This window comes from Herpailurus yagouaroundi, unplaced genomic scaffold (assembly GCF_014898765.1).
Source record: "Herpailurus yagouaroundi ecotype Mexico unplaced genomic scaffold, PumYag 160, whole genome shotgun sequence".
NCBI lineage: Eukaryota > Metazoa > Chordata > Mammalia > Carnivora > Felidae > Herpailurus > Herpailurus yagouaroundi.
Genome location: NW_024412401.1, coordinates 33,475,896 through 33,498,780, shown reverse-complemented (window position 1 = coordinate 33,498,780; position 22,885 = coordinate 33,475,896). Strand labels below are relative to the sequence as shown.

General features: G+C 42.9%; 1 protein-coding gene across 4 annotated transcripts in view; it reads left to right on the top strand.

Moving 5' to 3' along the window:
- The first annotated feature begins 7,985 nt into the window (after nt 1-7,985).
- The window catches only part of TMEM245 (transmembrane protein 245), a 99,965-nt gene continuing 85,065 nt past the window's right edge, over nt 7,986-22,885 (top strand). For all 4 annotated transcript variants that reach the window (XM_040481912.1, XM_040481913.1, XM_040481910.1 and 1 more), the window contains exons 1-3: nt 7,986-8,594; nt 18,747-18,864; nt 20,588-20,689. In XM_040481912.1, the coding sequence (XP_040337846.1) occupies nt 8,010-8,594; nt 18,747-18,864; nt 20,588-20,689 (805 nt within the window). In that variant the 5' untranslated portion in view covers nt 7,986-8,009. The remainder of the gene's footprint in view (nt 8,595-18,746; nt 18,865-20,587; nt 20,690-22,885) is intronic.

The window sequence follows — 22,885 nt, the reverse complement described above, 5'->3', positions numbered from 1 at the left end:
TTGCTTTGCTGTGGTCTCTTTTGGTTTTCTGTGGTTTGTTTTACATGCTTCCCATTAGTAAAGTCTTCCTGAGTTCGTAGACCTTGGAGAAGATTGGCAGCCTGTCTTGTCTGACAAAGAGTAAAGTCATGTGGCAGTAGTCAGGTAAAAGTCCTTCTAGAGAAACAGTGTGCAGAACAAAATTGTGTTCATAGCTTCAGCTTAATACCTTTATCAAATAGTAAATGGAGACCTGTGACCCCATTTCAGGTATACAGTATTCATCCGTTGTAGCACAAAACTAGCTCTCAGAATTTCAGTTACAGGTCTTACTGGGAGCTAAATCGTATTATATGTTAGGAATAGTTAGAGTTTAGTAGTAGAGTCTCCTGAATCATTATGGAGGTATGGGAATTGCAGAAAGTAGTAGCTGAGTGGTCAGTGCTATGGCGGCTCGCTTGAGAAGCTCAAGGAATGTCACTTTAAGAAAGAATTAGGCATTACCACATTCTGCACTATAGGCTGATCTTCACCCCCCAAGAAAACAAATACGGTACATTGTTTCGTTATTTCTTGGTATTCTAAGTGTTCCGTGTGGTATTTATTTTGCAGGATACTCAGTGGATAGTTCATCTGTCAGACCTGCTCCTGGCTGATGTCTGACTTGGGATTTCCTTAGGACTCTGCCAGGGGCAAGGGCCAGGGGATAAGCTGCAAGAACAGACAGCAGAAGTGGAGTGGATGTCAAAGTCACCTGAATCTGGGAGGTCAAGAAGCCTTGACCACTTGTTCATTCGTTCCTTCAACACTTATTGGGGATTCTTATGTGCCAGTTCCTGTGCTAGACATGAAACAGAGGGGACTGCAGGAAGAACAGCTTTTGATTTCTGCCCCTAAGAGGTGCACAGCTTAGTGGGGAGACAGACACATAAATACCATGATAATACCTATTGGTGACTGCGGTGGGAAGGATGTACTCAGGTGTGGTGCAAACCTGGAGTAGAGACCCTCACCCAGCCTGGGGCAACCAGGAGAGTAGGCACTGGGCCTAAAGCTGAATCTTAAGGAAGGGGTAGGAGTAAAGCAGGCAAAAGGTATGGGAGAGACCCCCAGGAAAAAGGAGAGCAACTCCAGAAGAAAGACCAGCAGGATGGGCTCGGGAACCATTGCCATCGGACAAGGTTTGTATGAGTTTCCCTTTGCTTATGTAACAAATTACCATATATTTAGTCTTAAAATGACTGAAATGTGTTCTCTTGCAAGTCCGGAGGCCAGAAGTCTGAACTGAATCTTCTGGAGCTAAAATCAAGATGATGGCAGGGCTGATTTCTCCTGGGAAATCCAGGGGAGAGGATCCTTCCTTGCCTCTTCCAGCTTCTGGCAGCTGTGGGCATTCCTTGGCCTGTGGCCCCAGCACTCCAATTTCTCTGCATCCTAGGTCAGATTGCTTCTCCTCTTAGGTAGCCTCCGCTCTCTCCCTCACTCTGATAAAGATATTTGAGATTACACTTAGACTCTACCCGTATAACCCAGGATAATCTCCCTTCTCAAAATCTTTAATCACATGTGCAAAGTTCCTCTTACCATGGAAGGCAGCACACCTAACAGGTTGTAGGAGTTAGGACGTGGCCATTATGCATTCCACCACAGTGCTGAGGGATAAAGGACAAGGCAGGGAGTGGGGAGTAAAGGTGAGTGTGGCCCCATCACAGAGGACCTTGGGAGGCATAGTAAAGAGGCTGGACTCTTCCCAGGGTTAAGGAGGCTTTGAAGGGATCAGATTGTATTTGAGAAAGGTCACTCTGGCTTCAATGTAGAGAATTGAGTGGAGCAGGAGGGCAGAGAGAGACCGCCCAGAGGCTTCAGTGACATCACCATGTGTTGCCAAGAACATACAAACAAGTGACACTTGATTCTCAAATGCCAATAGTTTACTTATAAATAAAGAAGGATTAGTTTGGCCAATTTGAAATGCATCCAGCATCTTCTGGTTTTCATTCTTACTCTGATTTACCCAGAAGGGTGGGCGTTTATACCCTGGGTGGCCTCAGCCTCCGTTTGAGTGTATTGTTAGGAGTAGAGCCAAGGAAGGGGCAGGCTAAGCATTCCAAATCCTGATCTGTGATTCTCAAACTCAACCATTCCAGAAAAAAATGTAAGTCTGACCCGTAAAGACGCAAAGCCACAACTGAGGACACCTAAGACCAACCAGTTTCAGGATAGGCACTCTGGCTTTCAGCACAGAATTGTTAATCACGAAATTCACCCATCTTCCCAACCCACCTTCCTCCCACCCTAGAAGAGTAGCTATCTTGGTTGCAGACTTAAAAATTTTTTTAGAGGGGGTGTGTGTGTTGGGGTGGGAGGGTGTTTCCCAAAAGAACTGCCCAAGCTTCTTAATCACCTGGTTCTCTCCTGAGTACATGGGCCTCAGTGGAGTTCACTGAATCAATTTGATAATCTCTTCACTAATCCTTTCATTAACTAGTAAGATTATCTTTGTTGACATGACATGGAAGATTGGCTGAAGCTGGAAGGCACAGACCTGAAGGATGGGAGCCTAGAGGCAGGAAAGGCTACACTTTACTCAGGGAACTGGCAGGACCCATGCAGTAAGTGGAGTCATGTGTTCCAGATTGGGAAGGGGGGGGGGTGTAGTTAGGGATGGTATCGGACTTGTTGGCAATATTTGTTCTTCAGCCACTGAGATTTTTTTTAATCTCTTAGTAATTTCTCACATATGCACTGATTAACTTCCTAAACAATGTTTATTTTATGTTTGAGAGAGAGTGCACTGGCAAACAGGGGAGGGGTAGAGAGAGAGGGGGACAGAGGATCTGAAGCAGACTCCGTGCTGACAGCCAAGAGCCCTGTGCGGGGCTCAAACTCACAAACTGGTGAGATCATGACCTGAGCCGGAGTCGGACACTTAACCGACCGAACCACTCAGGCACCCCCTTCCTAAGCTTCCTAAAACAGTTATCTACCTTTTTAGCCTGCCAGTTTTATCTAGTATCAGACATCCATGGTAGGGAAGGCAAGTAAATTTCATCTTTTGTGCCTACTTTGTTTAGTTGATAGTGGTTCCCTACAATGTTCTGCTGAGGAGTTTTCAAATATATTTATTTGTAAAGTTTACTTATTTTTTGAGAGAGAGCACAAGACAGAGAGAGGGGGACAGAGGATCCAAGGTGGGCTGTGTGCTGACAACAGAGCCCGGTGTGGGGCTCGAACTTGCAAACTGCGAGATCACGACCTGAGCCGAAGTCAGACACTCAACCCACTGAGTCGCCTGGGTGCCCCAAGGATCTTGAGGCTATGTTAGGCTCAGGGAGAAAGAGATCAGTGGCTGATTAGCAATGTCGGCCTTGGACTTAGCAAAGAAAAGTGGTAATTCCTATTTGGAATTTGAATGCATGTCTGTTTGATTACTTTTTCACATGATCTCTCCTCCTCCACCGTGCATACATACCACTTGATACGTGACTTACACACTGCGTGGTTTTTTGTTTTGCTTATTTTTTAATTCCAGTAGAGTTAACACAGTGTTAAATTAGTTTCAGGTGTACCATATAGTGATTCAACAATTCTCTATATTACTGGGTGTTCATTAAGATAAGTGTACTCTTAATCCCCCTCACCTAGTTCCCCTCTCCCTGCCCCCCTCCTTTGGTAACTATCTGTTCTCTACAGTTAAAGAGTCTATTGGTTTGTCTCTTTTGTTTCCTTTGTTTGTTCATACACACTCCATTGTAGGCACTGGATTTTGTGCACAACAAGGGCTCAGCACAATTCAGCAAATGTTTGTAGAGACACTTGGAGAACTCCAAGATACAATGCTCTGGAGAATCCTCTCCCGCCTGTGTTTGCTTTATCTCTGGGGCTTTTATCTCCATACCTTGGGGAAGGGGCGGGGGGGGGGGGGCGGGGAGGGGAGTCTGTGGACATTAACTGTTGTTTAAGAGCTACCTCTTTGGCTTCAAGAGAGCCGCTTTGTCACCCTGAGGACCACTGTCAGATTCTCACCATATCCCAAGCACTATGCTGCTGCTTTAGACACACTCTTATTTCGCAAATCCCCACAGCAGCCAATGATATAGGTATTACTTTCTCTGCCAGAAAGCTTTCTGTTGCAAGAAATGTGAAACCTGACTAAAACTGGTTTAAATGATCAGGGAATTGATGGGTTCTGCAACAGGAAGGCCAAAGGCAGCTTGATCCACTCCCGAGTCCATTTTACCTCCGCTGTATCCTAGATGTCCGTGGAGGCTGTTCTTGCCTGAGGCGGTTGGAGTGGGGCCAACAAAGAAAACTCAAGTAGCCTTGTGATTTGGAGGAGAGGCCTAAAAGCATACATCCTATGAGCTAGAGGATTGGGTGGACTGTGCGTACCCTTCTCAAATTTAGTTTGTGGGTCCTACACCTCAGTATTTTAATTTGTCTCTGCTCTCAACCACAAGAATGCCTACCAGAAACTTTCTCAGCGTTTCAGTAGCATTTCCTGGAGGAAGCACAAACAGGCTTTTTGAAAGGCTACTGCTCATGCACTTGCTCAGCAAACCCTGAGCTTCTGCTTTGTACTATGAATGTCATACGCTGTGTCTGGTGCTGGGGGCACAGAGATGAAGCAAACCCATGTAAACCGCTTAACTTTGACCATAGTGTGGTAAGTACAGCCATAGCATGGTAAGCAAAATTCTGTGGGAACCCAGACTTACATTAGACCATATAAATGTTAGTCTAGTTCGTTTCCAGTGCTGCGGCCATCATTTCTGTCAGAATTCCATTCTTGACTAGAAATTCTATTGGACACTTGTCAGTTCTATTACTTTGGCTATTAGAACAGTTTTGAAATAGTCAGCATTTTGCCTTTTGCTGTGACTTGGAAGCAGAACACCACGACAGGGGATTTTTGATTTTTGATTTGCTGAGCTGGGGCCCCAAACAGTTTAGGCAACCTTACTTTGGTAAAATGGAACTTTTTTTTTTTTTTTTTTCCTAACAAGAGGAAGAGAGCTGAGTCTTTGGTTGGAGGAGGACAGAGGATGCTTGGTCTTTGTTACCTCACCTACTTTTTTGGGTAGGTTCTGAGCCCCTGTGGCTAGAGGACAGAAGGCCAGACATGGAAGGAACTCTTCATGGAAAGAGATACAATACACTGAGTACAAGTTGCCTGGTTTAGGGTTTGGGTCACAAAAGGGCACAGGGTGGGCAAGTCAGGGAGAGGGACTTCCTCCCCATCTCTGAGTGGAACCCAGCTCTTTGTCTGAGGATTAGAAGTTTGGGAGTATCCAGGATCTGGGAATAGTGACATAGGCACTGGCAATTCTATGATAGGAACTGGAGTCAGGCAGCGCGTGTGGGCAGCAAGGTGGATATAGGGTGGTTGGTGGTGGACTCATGGCTCTGGGCATTTGTAAGGTACCCTCTTTGGGATTCCCTACTCATTACCGAGGACTTTTTGGGAGGGAGGCTAAGGCTTTATTGCAATATAAATAAGAGCTTGGGGTCAGTGTAAAACAGGCACTGAAAGCAAATGTGGCCATGATTGCAACCATAGTCTCAGCAGCTCTAGACAAAGTAAAGAAGTAAAGCAAATATAAGACCACTGAAGCAATATTATTTACAGAGTCAAAGTCCAAAGGCCACTTGAAAAACAAGAGCTGTGAGGGGCGCCTGGGTGGCGCAGTCGGTTAAGCGTCCGACTTCAGCCAGGTCACTATCTCTCGGTCCGTGAGTTTGAGCCCCGCGTCAGGCTCTGAGCTGATGGCTCAGAGCCTGGAGCCTGTTTCCGATTCTGTGTCTCCCTCTCTCTCTGCCCCGCCCCCGTTCATGCTCTGTCTCTCTCTGTCCCAAAGAAAATAAATAAACGTTGAAAAAAAAAATTAAAACAAAACAAAAAAAACCAAGAGCTGTGACCTGAAACCTAAAAAAAAAAAATGGGATGGAAAGGAATTATTTTTTCTTTTACTTTATGCTCTGACTCCCCTTGCCTCCAACCCTTAGTAAGCAACAATTTCTTCATCTGAAACCTGTGGATAATGACATTTGTCCTGTCTACTTTAGAAGAGAAACAAAAATTCTGTTTAAATTGGGGCACCTGGGTGGCTCAGTCGGTTGGGCGTTCGGCTTCGGCTCAGGTCATGATCTCACGGTTTGTGGGTTCAAGCCCCACGTCGGGCTCTGTGCTGACAGCTCAGAGCCTGGAGCCTGTTTCAGATTCTGTGTCTCCCTCTCTCTCTGCTCCTCCCCCGCTTGTGTTCTGTCTTTCTCTCTCTCCAAAATAAACATTAAAAAAATTTTTTTTAATTATGTTTAAATTAATATGAAAACTTATTGAAAACAGAAAAAGGGTAACCTGCAGGGTTTCAAAGCAGTCACAGATTGGGTACTCAGTAAAGCCTGCCTGCTTGCTCTTTTTCTCTTTTTTCTTTTTCCTTCCTTCTGCCCTCCCTTCTTTCATCTCCTTTTAACAAAAATGTTGTTTTTAGGTGTTGTTTGAGGTGTTAGTAGGCTTGGATCCCAGGACCTTTCCAACATAATAACAGAAGCACTTTGCACTCCCCTAGAGCTTCCTCTTTTTCTTTTCTGAGACAAGAGCTTCTGTTATTGTCATTTCCATGTGACAGAGGGGAAATTGGGGTTGGGGCCTCAAGCGACCTGACCCTAGGTCTCAAAAAGAAATAGTGGCAGTTTGGGACTCTGGTCTAGGGCTCTTTTATGAGTTTAGATATCTCGCTCACTGACACCTACCCCAATGGCAACAGTAGCTGTACATTACAGTCCACTGAGGAGCTTTAAAAAACATGCCAAAGGTCACTTGTCACACCAGTTAGCATAGTAGGTAAAACAATTGACTTAGGAGCCAGATTCTGAGTTTAAATTACGCCTTTACTACTTAGTAGCTGTGTGACCTTGGCTAGGTACTTAACTTCTCTGTGCCTCAGTTTTCCCTTTTGTAAAGTGGGGATAATAACACCATGTTCTCTGTAGGATTGTTCTAAGGATTCAGTGAATGAGGCACTTAGAACAGGGTCTGACATACAGTAATCGCTATTTTATTTATTAAAGAATTTTTTTAATGTTTTATTTATTTTTGAGACAGAGACAGAGCATGAGCAGGGCAGGGGCAGAGAAAGAGGGAGACACAGAATCCAAAGCAGGCTCAACGCTCTGAGCTGTCAGCACAGAGCCCCACGCAGGGCTCGAACCCACAAACTGTGAGATCATGACCTGAGCTGAAGTTGGACGCTTAACCGACTGAGCCACCCAGGTGCACCCCGGTAGTCGCTAGGAAAAAAAAAATGTTTATTTATTTTGAAGGAGAGAGAGTGAGAGAGAGAGAGAGAGAGAGAGAGAGAGAGAGAGAGTGTGTGTGTGTGTGTGTGTGTGTGTGTGTGTGTGTGCACGAGCAGGGGAGGGACAGAGAGAGAGAATCCCAGGTAGGACCTGAGCCGTCAGCGCAAAACCTGACCCAGAACCTGATGCAGGCTCCATCACCCCATTGAGATCATGACCTGAGCCGAAATGGAGTCAGATACTTAATGAACTGAGCCAGCCAGGTGCCCCTGCTATTTAAAGTCCTATACCAGAGCAAGCGCTTTGCTTCTTAAATAAACCAATAAAATTGAATGTGGGGATCGTCTTGCACAAGTGCTCCTCCACCCTGGGGTTCTAATGTACAGCCCGGATTTTCAAACTGTGAACGTAGTGCCTCTTGGAATTCCGCCCCTTGAAAAGTTAACTTTAACCAATGGGTGAGGAACTTTTTTTTCTCTCTCTCTGCAGATGATGAGCCCAGAAACCTGTTACCTGCATCTGCAGGGACCAATGGGCGGAGGAAATTGGGGGAGAAAGAACACTCTCCACACCCTCTGGGAATTGTAGTTCCCCATGAGGCCTGTAGGCGCTCAGTGGCCAGCTAGGAACTACAACGTCCATAATGCTGCGCGCAGAGCGTCTTTACCTCTTTCCCGCGACTCTCGCTCGGCTTTCCAGTACCGCCTCTTGGCGGCGGCAGCAGAGGCACCATGGCCGACGACAGCCGCCCTGCCGAGGCGCCCAGCCCACGGGGCTCCCCGGGTCGGGCGCCGCGGGTCCCGCGCGCGGTCGGGCCGGGAAGCGGGGCCAGCTGCGGGGAGACCCCTAGGACGCCGGCGCTGGCGCTGCGCTTCGACAAGCCCATCAAGCAGGCCTTCTACAATACGGGGGCCGTGCTGTTCGTGTGCCTGTGCTGCGGCGCCGCCGTGCTCGTCTACTTCATCCTGGAGGCCTTCCTGCGGCCACTGCTGTGGGCCGTGCTGTGCGGCACCTTCCTGCACCCCTTCAAGAGCTCGCTGACGCGCCTGGGCCGCCACTGGCTGCAGCGCCTGCACCGCGCGCACACGCCCATCGTGCTGGCCGCGCTGCTGCTGCCGCTCTGCTTCGCGGACTACGGCGTTGAGGCCCTGGGCGAGCAGGCGCTGCGCCGCCGCCGCCTGCTGCTGCTGCTGGGCGCCGGCGGCCCGCTCCTCTACGGCCTCTACTGCCTCGGCAGCTACCTGGGCGTGCAGGTGCTGCTGGCGCACGCCGGCGCACTCATCTGCCGCGGGCTGGACTACTTCAGCAGCCTGTGGGTGAGTGAGCGGCCGGCCACTCGGACACGGTCCGTGGGCCCAGGGCACCCCTCAACACACACCCGGCTCCCGAGGGTGCCATCCTGCAGCTCCTCCTCACTGTGCAGGGACCATCAGAAGTCTCCGCCCTCCTTCCCCTGCACCTAAGGAACTTGGCCCACTTCCTTCCAAAGAGAGGGCGGGTGTGGTTTGAAACAGCTGTCCTGTCCCCGCCCCCATCTTAATACTCTAAGGTGGTTGTGTCCTTAGTTTGGGAATCGCAGTTCCGCTTTTCAGGTTGACTTAAGCATGGGCAGGTGGACTTGAATTTACCCCTGGGCAGCGTGCGGGGCGGCGGGGGGTGGGGTCCGACCATCTTTAGTTCTCTCGGGAGACTTTTCTGGATATCACCTGGAAGGGACCTTAGAGATCCCAGTCCAGCTTGTCATCCTGCAGATGGGAGAAGTGACTACTTACCAGGCTAGGGCTAGTTAGGGACAAAGAAGGGACGGATTGACTCAAATTTCTCAAGTCATAAGACGAAGTTTGCTTCATAGGCCGTTGCTGCTTCTGAGTTCAGGAGCTTTCGAGTATACTTGGTGTGAGGCACCTGGGCCTGCTCCCACGCCACACTCGACTTCTTGGGAACCACTTGTGGAGGGACTGCTGTACCAGAGTACCTTGCCTCCCGCCTGGATTACTTAAGCAGACTGAGTAAAGAAGAGGTAGATTTGTTTCTTGGATCGCCCTGCGTTTATTCATAGAAAATTTGGGAGCTTTAGAATTGGAAAGGATTTCAAAGATAATCTAGTGGCACATTTCCTAACTCAGACTAGATTCTAGACCAGTTAATCCCCCAACTATTTAACTGAGGGCTATTAAAAACAGGTGAATATTTAATGCATGAGAATGCTAATTTGTCAATAAACAGTACCATTTAAAAATAATTTTCTTTGCTTTTGTCAGTGTTCAGTGCACCTTGACATCAAGTTGCAAAATGATACCCCTTATGTGTGAGTTTTGAGTTGCTAAGGTTATTGGTGGAGTGATAATTGATTCCAGAACTCCTGTATTCTCTTGTTCTGCCACTACCACCTCTCAGTTTCCATTGAAAGGGGATTGAACGTGTTGATGGATGCTAAGGTTTGTAGGGGTTTAAAAGGAGTAAGATGCAGGCTTTGTCTTCAAGGTCATGGAATCATACATGAACATGTTCTCATGGAGATGGCAGACAAACACGTCATTACCAACCCATTATGGGCCAGCGAGATATTGGGGAGCACCTCATCCATAATTTTGGGATGCTGTCTGTGTGTGCAACTGCTAAGTGATCAGACCAGCTTTGGCCTCCAAGTGGCCTGGGCTATTTCAGTTGTAGAAAAGAGGGATGTGGAATGACCTTTGAACTCCTGGGGCTTGCTGGATTGTCAGGTGGGAGTGATCCTGGAGTTTTTTTTTACTGTCAGATGCCTGCCACTTCTCAGGAGAGGCTTCTGAGGCACAGAGAATGTGATCGTCCCAAAGTCACATAACTTGTGAAGAAATCCAGAGTATGCTTCATCTCCTTTACCCTGTTATTTATACTTTCCGTACTATTTCTTGTTTCACAGTTCGGTTGACTGCCTCATATAAGACCAAATACTATATGCTGTTAAGAAATATAAATACTGTGACCTGATTTCTACCCTCAAGAAATTCAGTCTTGCCAAAGGCAGACGCATGTACAGTTTCTGCTGCCATTTTGACTGTTGATACTGCAATTTAGTGTAAATTACTGGTTGGCAAGACCACATAGCATATCCACGAAACTATAGGAAATTGGAAAGTAAAAGATCTAACGTATAAATAACGTAATGTCATACTATACTAAGAAGTTGAATATATGGATAAATTGGCAAGATTAGTGGAATTTCTGGAATAACGGCATTTCTGCCAGTTACTCCAGTGAAAAATGAGATGAGGAATTGAGTACCAGTGAAGAAGTGCCTGTAGCTGAATGTATGTAGTTCTGAATATCTTTTTTTACAGAGGAGAAACCCTCATTTTTGTACTTTACTCGAATACCCTTGTATGAGTTGTGAATGAATGGAAGAGGAGTAAGGGCCAATATTAATTTGGCTAGAAGGCGGGAGGAAGGTCTAGCCAATTAGTGATTTTTGTTGTTTATTTATTTTGAGAGAAAGGGAGAGAGAGAGCGCTCAGGGGGAGGGGCAGATAGAAAAGGAGAGAGAATCCTAAGAGGCTCCTTGTTGTCAGTCAGCACAGAGCCCGGCCCTGGAGCTCTGTCTCATGAGCCATGAGAGCAAGACCTGAGCCGACATCACGAGTTGATGTTTAACCCACTGAGCCACCCAGGCGCCCCCCGATTAGTGATTTTTAAAAGGCTTGCAAGAGCTGTTTGGCTACAGTGATGGGGGCACAGGAAAAGAGTGGAGGAAGACAACACTATTGTAAAAGAGAGTATGGGTTAACTAGAAGTGCATAGGAATGGTAGAGGGGCTTAAATCGAACCAGTGGGTCCCCTAGGTTGATCTGAATTTGGGAGAAACAAGGCTTGAAGTTGTGGTTTCTTGCAGCAACCCTTAGGGGTGGGCGGGTAGATGGGGGAGAGGTGTACTTGGGAGGCAGAGACAGGGAGTCCTCAGCTCTCCACCAAAAGGGCAGATTAAGGCCTGACCTGAAGTGAAGGAACGTCGTGTGACTGGGCAAGGAGCCCACTCTGTAACTTTCCTGTCTCAGAGTTCACAGTCGGTGTGGTTCTGTGAGCCCACACAGAGCTGTCTTGGTATAGAGAAAGAGTCCATATTTTCTAGACAACTTGTAAATTTGAGCCTGCTGCTGAAGAGAGACATAGATGGGAAAGGGAGGGAGAAAAGTTACATTTAAGCAAATCTACGTTTTGGGGAGCCGACATTTCATACCTTTAAGATCCAACTTTTGAGCATCTATCACATGCCAGGCACTGTATCAGGTGCTTTCATGGGTGTTGTTTTCTACTTACAATTATCCTGTGAAGAATCAGAGAGGGATTTCATTGGTGTAAAGACTGGTTTAGAGATTGATCTGCTTATTCCGACAGTAAATGGTTCAGCAGCCCAATCAGCAAAATTCTTTTGTCAGCAAACTCTTAGGAACCTTTGATAAGAATTTTTAAAAGTTTCCCCCTACTTTGTTGTGTTTGTTTTTATTTTATTTAAAAAATTTTTATAATGTTTTATTTTTGACAGAGCATGAGCGGGGGAAGGGCAGAGAGAGAGGGAGACACAGGATCTGAAGCAGGCTCCAGGCTCTCAGCTGTCAGCACAGAGCCCGACATGGGGCTCAAACTCACCGCGAGATCATGACCTGAGCCGAAGTCGGACACAACCGACTGAGCCACCCAGGCGCCCCTACTTTGTTGTGTTTAAATGTTTTAGTTTAACTTTTTAGAATAGAAACTGATTTTAGTTATTTGGGGAAAAATGTAGAAGAATATCAGGACTGGACTAGCCACACATGTTCCCCCAAAGACCCTTGGATTCTAGTCTTCTAGAAACCTTGGTCATCACTTTCCTTCTTTTATCTTTGTATCTGTTCAGCTATTTCCAAGTCCTGTACAGTTTTCCTCTCTAGTGGCTTCCATACCTGTGTTCTCCCTTGTTGCCAATTTATCCTTCTAGTTCTGTTCCTCTTCACCTCATTTTTGGGTTTCTTCAGTCTCTTAACACCCTATTCTGCTTGCAAGTGAAAGACGAAGCATTTATGGTGTGAATAATTCTTTTAAACAGTTTGAAATATATTAGAATTTTGTAGGGACTTCAGAAGTGATTTCTAAGCACTTAAAAAAAAAAAATCACCTGTTGCACCAAGCTCACCTGTGACACAGTCCTTGGGGCCCTTGGCATCTTCCCATGATGTAGAATTATCAAGATAAAACTGAAAAGCAAATTCCCTCTCCTCCCCTGCCCCTTCTATGCTGGGAGTGTTTTGATCTTCCTGTCCCTCTTACTTAGTCCATACATGTTAGAAGATTTGGAGACCCTCTATAGTTTTTGTGTAATAGTAATAGATTTGATTTCTTCCACGGTTTCTGATCCCATTGTTTCCATTTTACTTTATAAAGAAGTATGAGGTAGAAAGAATAGTGGCAGAAGGTGAGAAGACCGTAAATTCTACTTATTTAATTTTTTTTTTTTTCGTAAGTAATCTCCCCAGTGTGGGGCTCAGACTCATGACCCTGAGATCAAGAGTCCCATGCCCTTTTGACTGAGCCAGCCAGGTGCCCCGAGACTGTAAATTCTCAACTGAGCTCTGTCAATAGCTTGTTCTGTGACCTTTGACCGGCCAGGGCTCTTCTATGGGCCACTCCACTCCAGCTGTGTGAAGCGTAGGGTTGGCTTCCATGATTTCTCAGCTTCCTTGCACGGTTCCCAAGTGTTTGGCGGTACTGCCCAAGAGGCTCTCAGTCAGCCAGCCAGGCCCACTCCCTTCCACTTCTGAACCCTTGTCTAGGTGTGCTTTTGCTTGCCTGGCATCAGTAAGGAGGAAAGTTGCCAGTGCTTAGGTTCTTTCTCAAAGACGCTGATTATAAAAGATACTTGACTCTGAGTTGCCACACCACAAAAGAGAATAGTTTTCAAATTGGGATACAGCTGTTTTGAAGGAGAATGAAATAGCCGAAGCAATCACTGATTGAGATTTGTACATTTGTGCAGTTGGGATTATGCATCAGGGGCTGCTGCTGGGAGGTTGTTCTCGCTGTGAAAGACTTGGGAAACTGTTTTTGCAAAAACGTGCAACAGAAGCAAGCCCAGTTTTTCCGGTTAGTGCCCACATGGCAATAAATAAAACCGTCTAAAAGGCAAAGTCTACTTATGTTTTATGCACTTAGTATTTTATCAGAAAAGCCTATGTGGTTAATAAGGCTGATGAAAGGAAAATGTGATTATTAGTTTGTAGTGCTAAATAAATGTTGCCAGTTTTTATGGGACATTTTATGTGGTATTGAGCACACATTGGTGCTTTACAGTGAGTATTAAATGTGTATTTTGAAAAGGATACATTGTTTTAAAGAACACACATTTGAGAAAGTATGCCCTCTTATATATAAACTGTGGTTCATTGATTTCCTCCATAGCTGGAAGCAAATTCATACTTGAACAGGATTGTTCAGATGCTAAGCGTAGAGGCAAATATAAAACTCTTAAAGACAGACTTTTAGAAATCCATACTAGAAAATATATTTGTAATTTGAAAGTACAAAATCCTTATTTTTGGTGAATTTATTTTAAAGAATATTTAGCAATTTCAAAAATTGGTTCAAGTAAAACATGTTATATACAAAACAACTTAAGCAACATAGAAGTCTGTATGGTAAAGTGAATAGTTTCTTTGCCACCATTCCCACAGGGTAACATGTTACTATTGTTAACTGATGAATAACCAAAATTTCTTTGTGTGCTTATATGAACATATAAAGTATGGGGCATTTGTTTTTCAAAACAAAAATGGGGTAACATATACATACAATTTTGCACCTTGCTCTTTCATTTATCTTTGTATTATACACATCTTTCCTTGTTAGCACTAATAGATACAGCTCTTTCTTTTTAATAGTACTATAGTATAAAAAAATTTTGTTTCCCAGATGTCTTTTAGAAAATATTCTTATTGTAGCTCTGAATATGTGTTAGGATAATCTGATAAACATTTTTCAAACATTGGTAATTTATGTAATCATAACGGTTTAATAAGAAATCTATAAAGTGTTTATAAATGGTCATACTTTTTGAGCTAATAATATCCTGTGAATCTTTTCTGAGGAGACGCTTCAGAATATTGGGGGAAAAATATCCATATCCATAGGTCAAAAGAGGTTGTTTTTTTTTTTTTAAATTTTGTTTTTAATGTTTATTCATTTTTTGAGAGACAGAGTGTGAGTGGGGGAGGGGCAGAGAGAGAGGGAAACAATCCAAAGCAGGCTCCAGGCTCTGGATGGACAGCACAGAGCCTGATGTGGGGCTCGAACCCACAAACCGGGAGATCATGACCTGAGCCAAAGTCGGACGCTTAACCCATTGAGCCACCCAGGCGCCCCAAAAGAGGTTTTTTAAGTTCAAAACGTTTGCAGAGTGTCTGGGTGTCTCAGTCAGTTAAGCATCTGACTCGATTTCAGCTCAGGTCATGATCTCAACGAATGGTTTGTGGGATTGAGCTCTGCATTGGGCCCTGTGCTGTCAGTGTAGAGCCTGTTTGGGATTCTCTCTCTCTCCTCCTCTCTGGCTCTCCCCTGCTTATACTCTCTCTCTCTCAAAATAAATAAATAAACTTAAAAAAAATCTTTAAAAAAAAAACCTCAAAAAACATATGCTGTTTATAAAGATGAAAATACTTTTAGAAAATTCAACACTTGAAGGAAAGCAGAAAGAAGCAAATTGCCCCCTGAAATCCAACTATCCAGAGATACTATTTTTAAATATTTGGGCTGAGTGTATTTTCACCAATACAGATTTACACACGTGTGCATTTATACTGTCATTGAATGTAGATATTCATCATACCTCTGAAAGTCTGAAAAATTGTTCCAGTTTCTGGAGGTACCATTATTTAAAGAGTCCTTTACAAAATGACATTTAAGTTATTTTTTAAAATATTTTTTGCAGCCGCAGTGAACATTTACAGATCTGTGTGCACAGTATATGGAACTTCTATAAACCAAACTAGGAACTTCCGTAAACCAAGTTCCTAGAAGTAGAATTGGGGAGTGTATTTTATAAGTGGGTGTTTTAAACTGAAATAAGGCTATCAGTGGGTTTCAGGTTTACTAGGTGAAAACATGTGCTTCTCTTTAGACCATGAGTCTCCCTCTGAAGTATGCAGTCTCTTTTCTCTCCCCGTAGGTGATACTGATTCCTTGTGAGTACAGGTAAGAAACAGAAACTTCCTAGAAGTCAGTTTAAAAACCATCATAGGCTTAATCTCTGAAAGCAGGTTCTTGTGCTTTGTTATCCCTGACTTATGGTCAGCTTTTGCTCACACAAAATATTCCATTTTTAGACAGCTATAGTTTGTTAGAAAAATTTATCCTCATGTTGAGCTGCAGTGTGGTGTTTCCTGATTCCCACCTATTGTTTCTGCTCTCAGGACCACAAGGGTTAAGGTGAATGCCTCTCCCAGATGACTTTTTCCCAGCTGTTTGAAGATAGCTATCAAATCCTCATATTTTCTTCTTTTTTTTTTTCCTAAATGGAGCAGTTTTTTTTCCCCCCCCCCCCCCCCCCAACTATAGTTTGTATCTCCTATGTGGTGATTTCTATTTCCTTTCCCAGTCTGAACGTTATGGCTGTGGTTTTGATAGTGCGGAAGTCATTGAAACAATCATTTTTCCTGATATGAGCATTATTAATAGGCACTCACACTATTTATATTCCTGACTCACACTGAACTGAAAAGTAGCCTAGCCATCCTCTTCGCATTCAGTACTTTGCAGGTGAGTTTGAACCTAAGAGCAGATTTTTGTATCTTTCTATTAAATTTAATCTTTTTTGAATTATTATCTTTTTGAATATCTTTTTGAATCATTATAGTCATCTCCGTATTTATTGACTGTTGCCAATTTTGTGTAATCTGTGAATTCAATTAATATGCTTTCTAGTCTCTTACCTGAATTACTGACTCAATGTTTCATGGCGTGGGGCTCATTACCCCTGTGCGCACCGAAGACTGACCGTTTGCTGAGGATCATTTTTTAACAGATTTGGTATGCAAGTGTGCTATTATTATACACTGATTTCATTCTGAGCTCTACAGCCCTGCTTCAAATTCTCTGAATTCCCAGGTTAAATTTGTGTGGTTCTGCAAACTTGAACTGTTTTGATGCAGCTGTAGTTCCACTTCCCTTGTGCTCATATAGCTGGGGCTTAAGATCTCTTGAATATTTCGTCTAATAGAGTTGCTTGAAGAAATATCCTTTTCATTATAAAAGAATTTGTGCTCATTAAAGGCACTTTGGAAGATACAGAAAAAGGAAAAGGAAAACTGGAATCTTATCACCCAAATACAATTACTAACTTCTTAGTACATTTACTTTTCCTCCCACCATGCAGTAGCTATAATCATGTCACATGTGTTTTTTATATTTTGCTTTTTCTTTAAGCATATCTTAAGAGTGTTTTTAACTCTATAGTTTTTGTTTAAAAAAAAACCAACACTGTAATGGTTGAATAACATTTTATTGAGTGAATCCTCTGTAGTTACTTCCCAGTTGAACTTTTAGGTGAGCTTCTTTATATTATAGAGACTTTTTCAGAATTTATTATTATTTAGTAAGGTTCCAAAGCTGAAGTCTAAGGTCAGAAGCTAAAAACATTTTTAAGACCAGAAGACTATTATTTTTTTGTTTTATTTATTTATACAGTAGAGGGGAGGGGCAGAGAGGGAGAGAGAATCCCAAGCAGGTTCCGCACTGGTCAGCACAGAGCCTGACGTGGGGCTCGATCCCAGGAACAATGAGATCATGACCTGAGCTGAAATCAAGTGGGACGCTTTACCAACTGAGCCACCCAGGCTCCCCCAGAAGACTGTTTTTATTGATTGATACAACCCAAATAAAGTAGGAGATGGTTGGGTTTTTTTTTCCTGTCTTTTGTAGTAATCACATCAGTTCCTTTTTCTTCATTCTCTGAATTGGAACTTAAAGGTTTTTTTTTGTTTTTTTTTTGTTTTTTTTGCTTTTATTTGCCCCCCCCCCCCCCCCCCTGCCCGCCCCAGGGTTCAGGTTATTAATAGGTTTATGATGCTCACATTGTTTTCCATCCTTTGTAAATATTATTAGAGTTTCTGTGTGGGCTGTGCAGGTGTTTCCAAGTGCTAGAGTCATTTAGTTTTGGTGTAGGGAAAACTGAGAGGGGGACCCTGGTGGTTCCTCTGTTCTCAACTCTCTCTGTCTCTTACTCTGGTAATATTTTTTTTCAGCTACACTTCTTCAGCTGTCCACATAACTCTGGACTAGGTTTAACCATCTCTTACCTAGATTACTTCAGGGGTCACACTTCAGCTGGCTGCCTTCTTGCTAGCTTTAAAAAAAATTCTTCTCACAGTTAACAACGTATTTCATAGGCTGTGATGGAATCTTTTAACCCAATTGTTTTGGGAAAGATTTCTTTTTTGTTGCTGTACTTTTCTAAATATTCATCTATAGAGCAAACTCGAAGAATTCCATGACTTAAGCTCTTGATTTAAGTCCATGGCTTAAAAATTGAATATTTTATCTTAAGTATCTTTATGCATCAAATAGTTTTGAACTTTAAAGTATCTTAAAACTTTGTGGGGTTTTTTTTGGTTAAGATTTTTTGCCTTTTAGGATTTTATTTTTATTTTTTATTTTTTTCAATGTTTATTTTTGAGAAAGCGAGAGCGCGAGCAGGGGAGGGGCAAACGGGGGTGGGGGGGGGGGGGGGGGCAGAGGATCCAAAGCAGGCTCCGTTCTGACAGCAGAGAGCCAGATGTGGAGCTTGAACTCACCATGAGATCATGACCTGAGCTGAAGTTGGATGCTTAACTGACAGAGCCACCCAGTGTCCTTAAGATTTTATTTTTAAGTAATCTCTACACCCAATATGGGGCTGGGACTTGCAACCCGGGACCAAGAGTCACATGCTGCACCAACTGAGCCAGCCAGGTGCCCCAAGACTATTGAAATAATATAACCATATATGCTGGATTTCAAATGCTTGTTTATTTCAAAACTTGATTTGTTTAAACAGAAGAAGATCGGGGCGCCTGGGTGGCGCAGTCGGTTAAGCGTCCGACTTCAGCCAGGTCACGATCTCGCGGTCCATGAGTTCGAGCCCCGCGTCAGGCTCTGGGCTGATGGCTCAGAGCCTGGAGCCTGTTTCCGATTCTGTGTCTCCCTCTCTCTCTGCCCCTCCCCCGTTCATGCTCTCTCTCTCTCTGTCCCAAAAATAAATAAACGTTGAAAAAAAAAATTAAAAAAAAAATAAATAAAATGTTAAAAAAAAAAAAAAAAAAACAGAAGAAGATCTATACACATGTCATTTAGCACCACCACCTTCATCTTATCTGTGTTATATCCACAGCTCTCATGCTGTATAGATGTTTGCAGATTTTGTACGAATGTTTGTTTATTTTCATGTGTATATATTAACAACTGTGTCTGTATTTCATTTATTTAAGATCTGGACACTGGTAGTTGGCTATGTGTTGGCTGTCTCATTCAAGTGGAATGCAAGCACTGAACGCTACTTGAGAGCAGTTTCAATTCCTGTCTGGATTATATTGCTTTTTCATTTAGGTGGGTCCTTTTCTCTAAGAAAGTCTAGCTTAAGATCAGCAGAGGCTGATTGTTTGAATTGAAGTGAATTTTTTTGTAGTGTTGTATGTTGCATTTAACATTCTTTAAAATAATCTTTAGAAAATGTTCTGCTTTAATCTTTCTTTAGTCTTTAATAAAGATGTTGTAACATGTCTATCTTTTGATTATATTGAATGTTCATTTTCAAAAGGCCCTTTAAAAATAAATATATCTTAAAAAGTAAAGCACACTTACAGTGTCATGGCCATTTATGAGTGTCATACTTCAGGAGGATATAGATAAGCAGTTAAGTATGTGAGAGACAGTTACAGGAACCAGACGTATTTACGCCGGGTAAGAGAAGGGGACTGGGCTACACGAGTGGGGAGGAAGAGGAGGGAAGGAGAAAATAAAATATGGAAGCCAATTTGAAGGACTGTCCTGTGAAAGAATGGTTTAAACAGATCTCTCTACCTATGGGGGAGAGACGTCAGAGCAAGGAGTAGCTTCAGGGAGACAAATCTGTTCAACGTAAAGACGATTAGTGTCAGCTGCTCAAAAGAATGAGTTTCCTGGTATTTGGGACTCTTTACTGTCAGCTGAATGGCTGCTAGGATGTTATAGAGTGATTTTTTTCAGGGACTCTTATCTCCAAGTTAAGACTTAGGGAACATTAGGTTCTAATTTAAAAACAAAATTCAGTAACCTAGAGCAGTAGTTAGCCTACTTAAAGTAGTTTTTAGAGCTACTTACAGTTAAAAATAAAACACCAGAGCTGATTGAAAGTATTTCTTTGCTTAGAGACTGATGTGGAACAAAGCATTGCTTTCTAGCTTTGCTGACTTGGAATCCTAGAGGAGTATATTAGCAAGATCCCCTGATGTCCGATGTGACTCATTTTGAATTTGGGGAAGGCAGAGGAGGAGGCAGCAGTTCAGGAGGCTCTAGATTTACTCAGGGAAACGCAAATGCCTGTGGGTAGGTACCTGGTCCTTGGCGCTTGTTAGCGTTTTTGCCTTTTAAACTGAGGATACATTGAAGCTTTTTGCCGTGCTATTCTGGGCCATTTCACCCGCTCTTGAGAGATGGAGTTCACACCCAGTGGTATTTTCAGGAAATGAAATCAGGCTCCATGACTTTAGGTTCTATAACTGATGCAGGTAATTTTGAGGTTAAATGGAACGTTTGAGTTCAGGATGGTCTTTAATCCTAGGTGTGCATTAGAATGGACTTGATTCCTCAGGTGATATGAGCCCGTTAAGGGGAGGCTGGCACATACCCAATTTTATTTTTTTTTAAAATATTTTTAGTGTTTATTTTTGAGAGAGAGTACAAACAGGGGAGAGGCAGAGAGAGAGGGAGACACAGAATCCGAAGCAGGGTCCAGGCTGTGAGCTGTCAGCACAGAGCCCAATGCAGGGCTCAAACTCCCGAACCATGAGATCATGACCTGAGCCAAAGTTGGACGCTCAACCAACTGAGCCACCCAAGCTCCCCTGGCACATACCCAATTTTAGACGAGGGGCCTCAGCAGAGCTGGTTTTAACTGAGACAAACCCTGAATTGAGGCTTCATCTCTCTTAGGGCCTTTAAAAAAAAAAAATTCCCTGTGAAACAATTTTGTTAATGTTCTCTATGGCAAATTGTTATGTCAGTTTACTAATTCTTTTAAAGATGTGTGCTAGGTTTTCAACTAAAAATGTTAACTCTTGATAATTTTCAGCATCCCTGGCGGGCTCATGGAGAATTCCAGTATTCCTGGTTATTGTTTTCCTGATGTCTGTGGGCACCCTCTATGAAAAACAGAATGGAAAAGAGTCTTCTGGTAAGAAATGGAACATTCTATTAATATTATTCTTTTTTTCAACGTTTTTATTTATTTTTTTGGGGACAGAGAGAGACAGAGCATGAACGGGGGAGGGGCAGAGAGAGAGGGAGACACAGAATCGGAAACAGGCTCCAGGCTCTGAGCCATCAGCTCAGAGCCTGACGCAGGGCTCGAACTCACGGACCGCGAGATCGTGACCTGGCTGAAGTCGGACGCTCAACCGACTGCGCCACCCAGGCGCCCCTCTATTAATATTATTCTTAAGAAGTGTTTGAGAAAGTAGCTTTATTTTAAAAACATGCAAAGATGAAACTGCTGAATAGAAAATAAACTTGTTTATAATATTTTAGGTTTTTGTTTTTTGTTTTTAAAGTAGGCTTCACACGTAGCGTGGAGCCCAACATGTGGCTTGAATTCTAAGATCAAGACCTGAGCTGAGATCGGGTCAGACACTTAACCGACTGAGCCACCCAGGAGCCCCTAAAATATTTTAGGTTTTAAGACAGCGCCCCACTTCCCTTCCCCGCCTTTTAAAAAAATTTTTTTTTTGCATTTTTAAAGGTATAATTCATATAACATAAAATTAACCATTAACTTTTTTAAGGTGGCATTTAGTACATTCACAATGTTATGTAACCGTTACTTCCGTCTAATTTCAAGATCTTTTCATCACCCCAAGAGGAAACCCTGTACTCACAGCTAACTATAAAGTTAGGTCATTTATTTGAAATCTTTTTTGTTTAAAAAAGTCTTAAGTTTATTTATTTTGAAAGAGAGATCACAAGTCGGGGAGGGTCGGAGAGAAGAAGAGACAGAATCCCAGGCAGACTCTGCACCATCAGCACAGAGCCCAGTGTGGGGCTTGAACTCATGAACGCCGAGATCATGACCTGAGTGGAGATAAAGAGTCGGACGCTTAACCGACGGGGCCACTCAGATGCCCTGGGATCTTTTTTCTTAATGTAGGCGTTTATCACTCTAAACTGTTCTCTTAGAACTGTTTTTCCGTCCCATAAATATCATTTGTTGTGTTTCTGTTTTCTTTGGGTCAAGATACTCTTTGATTTCCTTTTTGATTTCTTCTTTGACACAGTGGTTAATGAGAATTCTACCATTTAATTTCCACATATTTGTGAGTTTTCCAGTTTTTCTGTTGCTTGTGCTTTGGTGGCTGTTCTGTCTAAAAGAAACCATTGCCAAATCCAAGATCATGAGTGTTTGATCTTGTGTCCTATTAATCTTGTGTCTTGTAACTTTGTTGAATTTATTCATAAGCTTTAATAATTTTTTGTGGTTACTTTAGGATCGTGCATATGTAAGAGAATCATCTGTGAATAAAGATACTTTTATTTCTTTCTAATTTAGGTGCTGTTTTGTTTTGTTTTTTTTTTTTTTTCCTTTTTTGCTACGTTGCTCTGGCTGGAACTTCCAGTACAATGTTGAATACACCATTTTCTTTTAAAGATTATTTTTGAGATACTATGGTTGCAAGTGATTTATATCCAAAAACAGTTTGTTAAAGATACAGGTTTCTTTCTTTTTTTTTTTTTTAATGTTTTTACTTTATTTTATTTATTTTATAATTTTTTTTAATTTTATTTTTAATTTCTTTAAATTTACATCAAAATTAGTTAGCATATAGTGCAACAATGATTTCAGGAGTAGATTCCTTAGTGCCCCTTACCCATTTAGCCCATCCCCTCTCCCACACCCCCTCCAGTAACCCTTTATTTGTTCTCCATATTTATGAGTCTCTTCCGTTTTGTCCCCCTCCCTGTTTTTATATTATTTTTGTTTCCCTTCCCTTATGTTCATCTGTTTTGTCTCTTAAAGTCCTCATATGAGGGAAGTCATATGATTTTTGTCTTTCTCTGACTGACTAATTTCACTTAGCATAATACTCTCCAGTTCCATCCACGTAGCTGCAAATGGCAAGATTTCATTGTTTTTGACTGCCGAGTAATACTCCATTGTATATATATATATATACATCTTCTTTATCCATTCATCCATCGATGGATATTTGGGCTCTTTCCATACTTTGGCTATTGTTGGTAGTGCTGCTATAAACATGGGGGTGCATGTGTCCCTTAGAAACAGCATACCTGTATCCCTTGGATAAATGCCTAGTAGTGCAATTGCTGGGTCATAGGGTAGTTCTAGTTTTAGTTTTTTGAGGAACCTCCATACTGT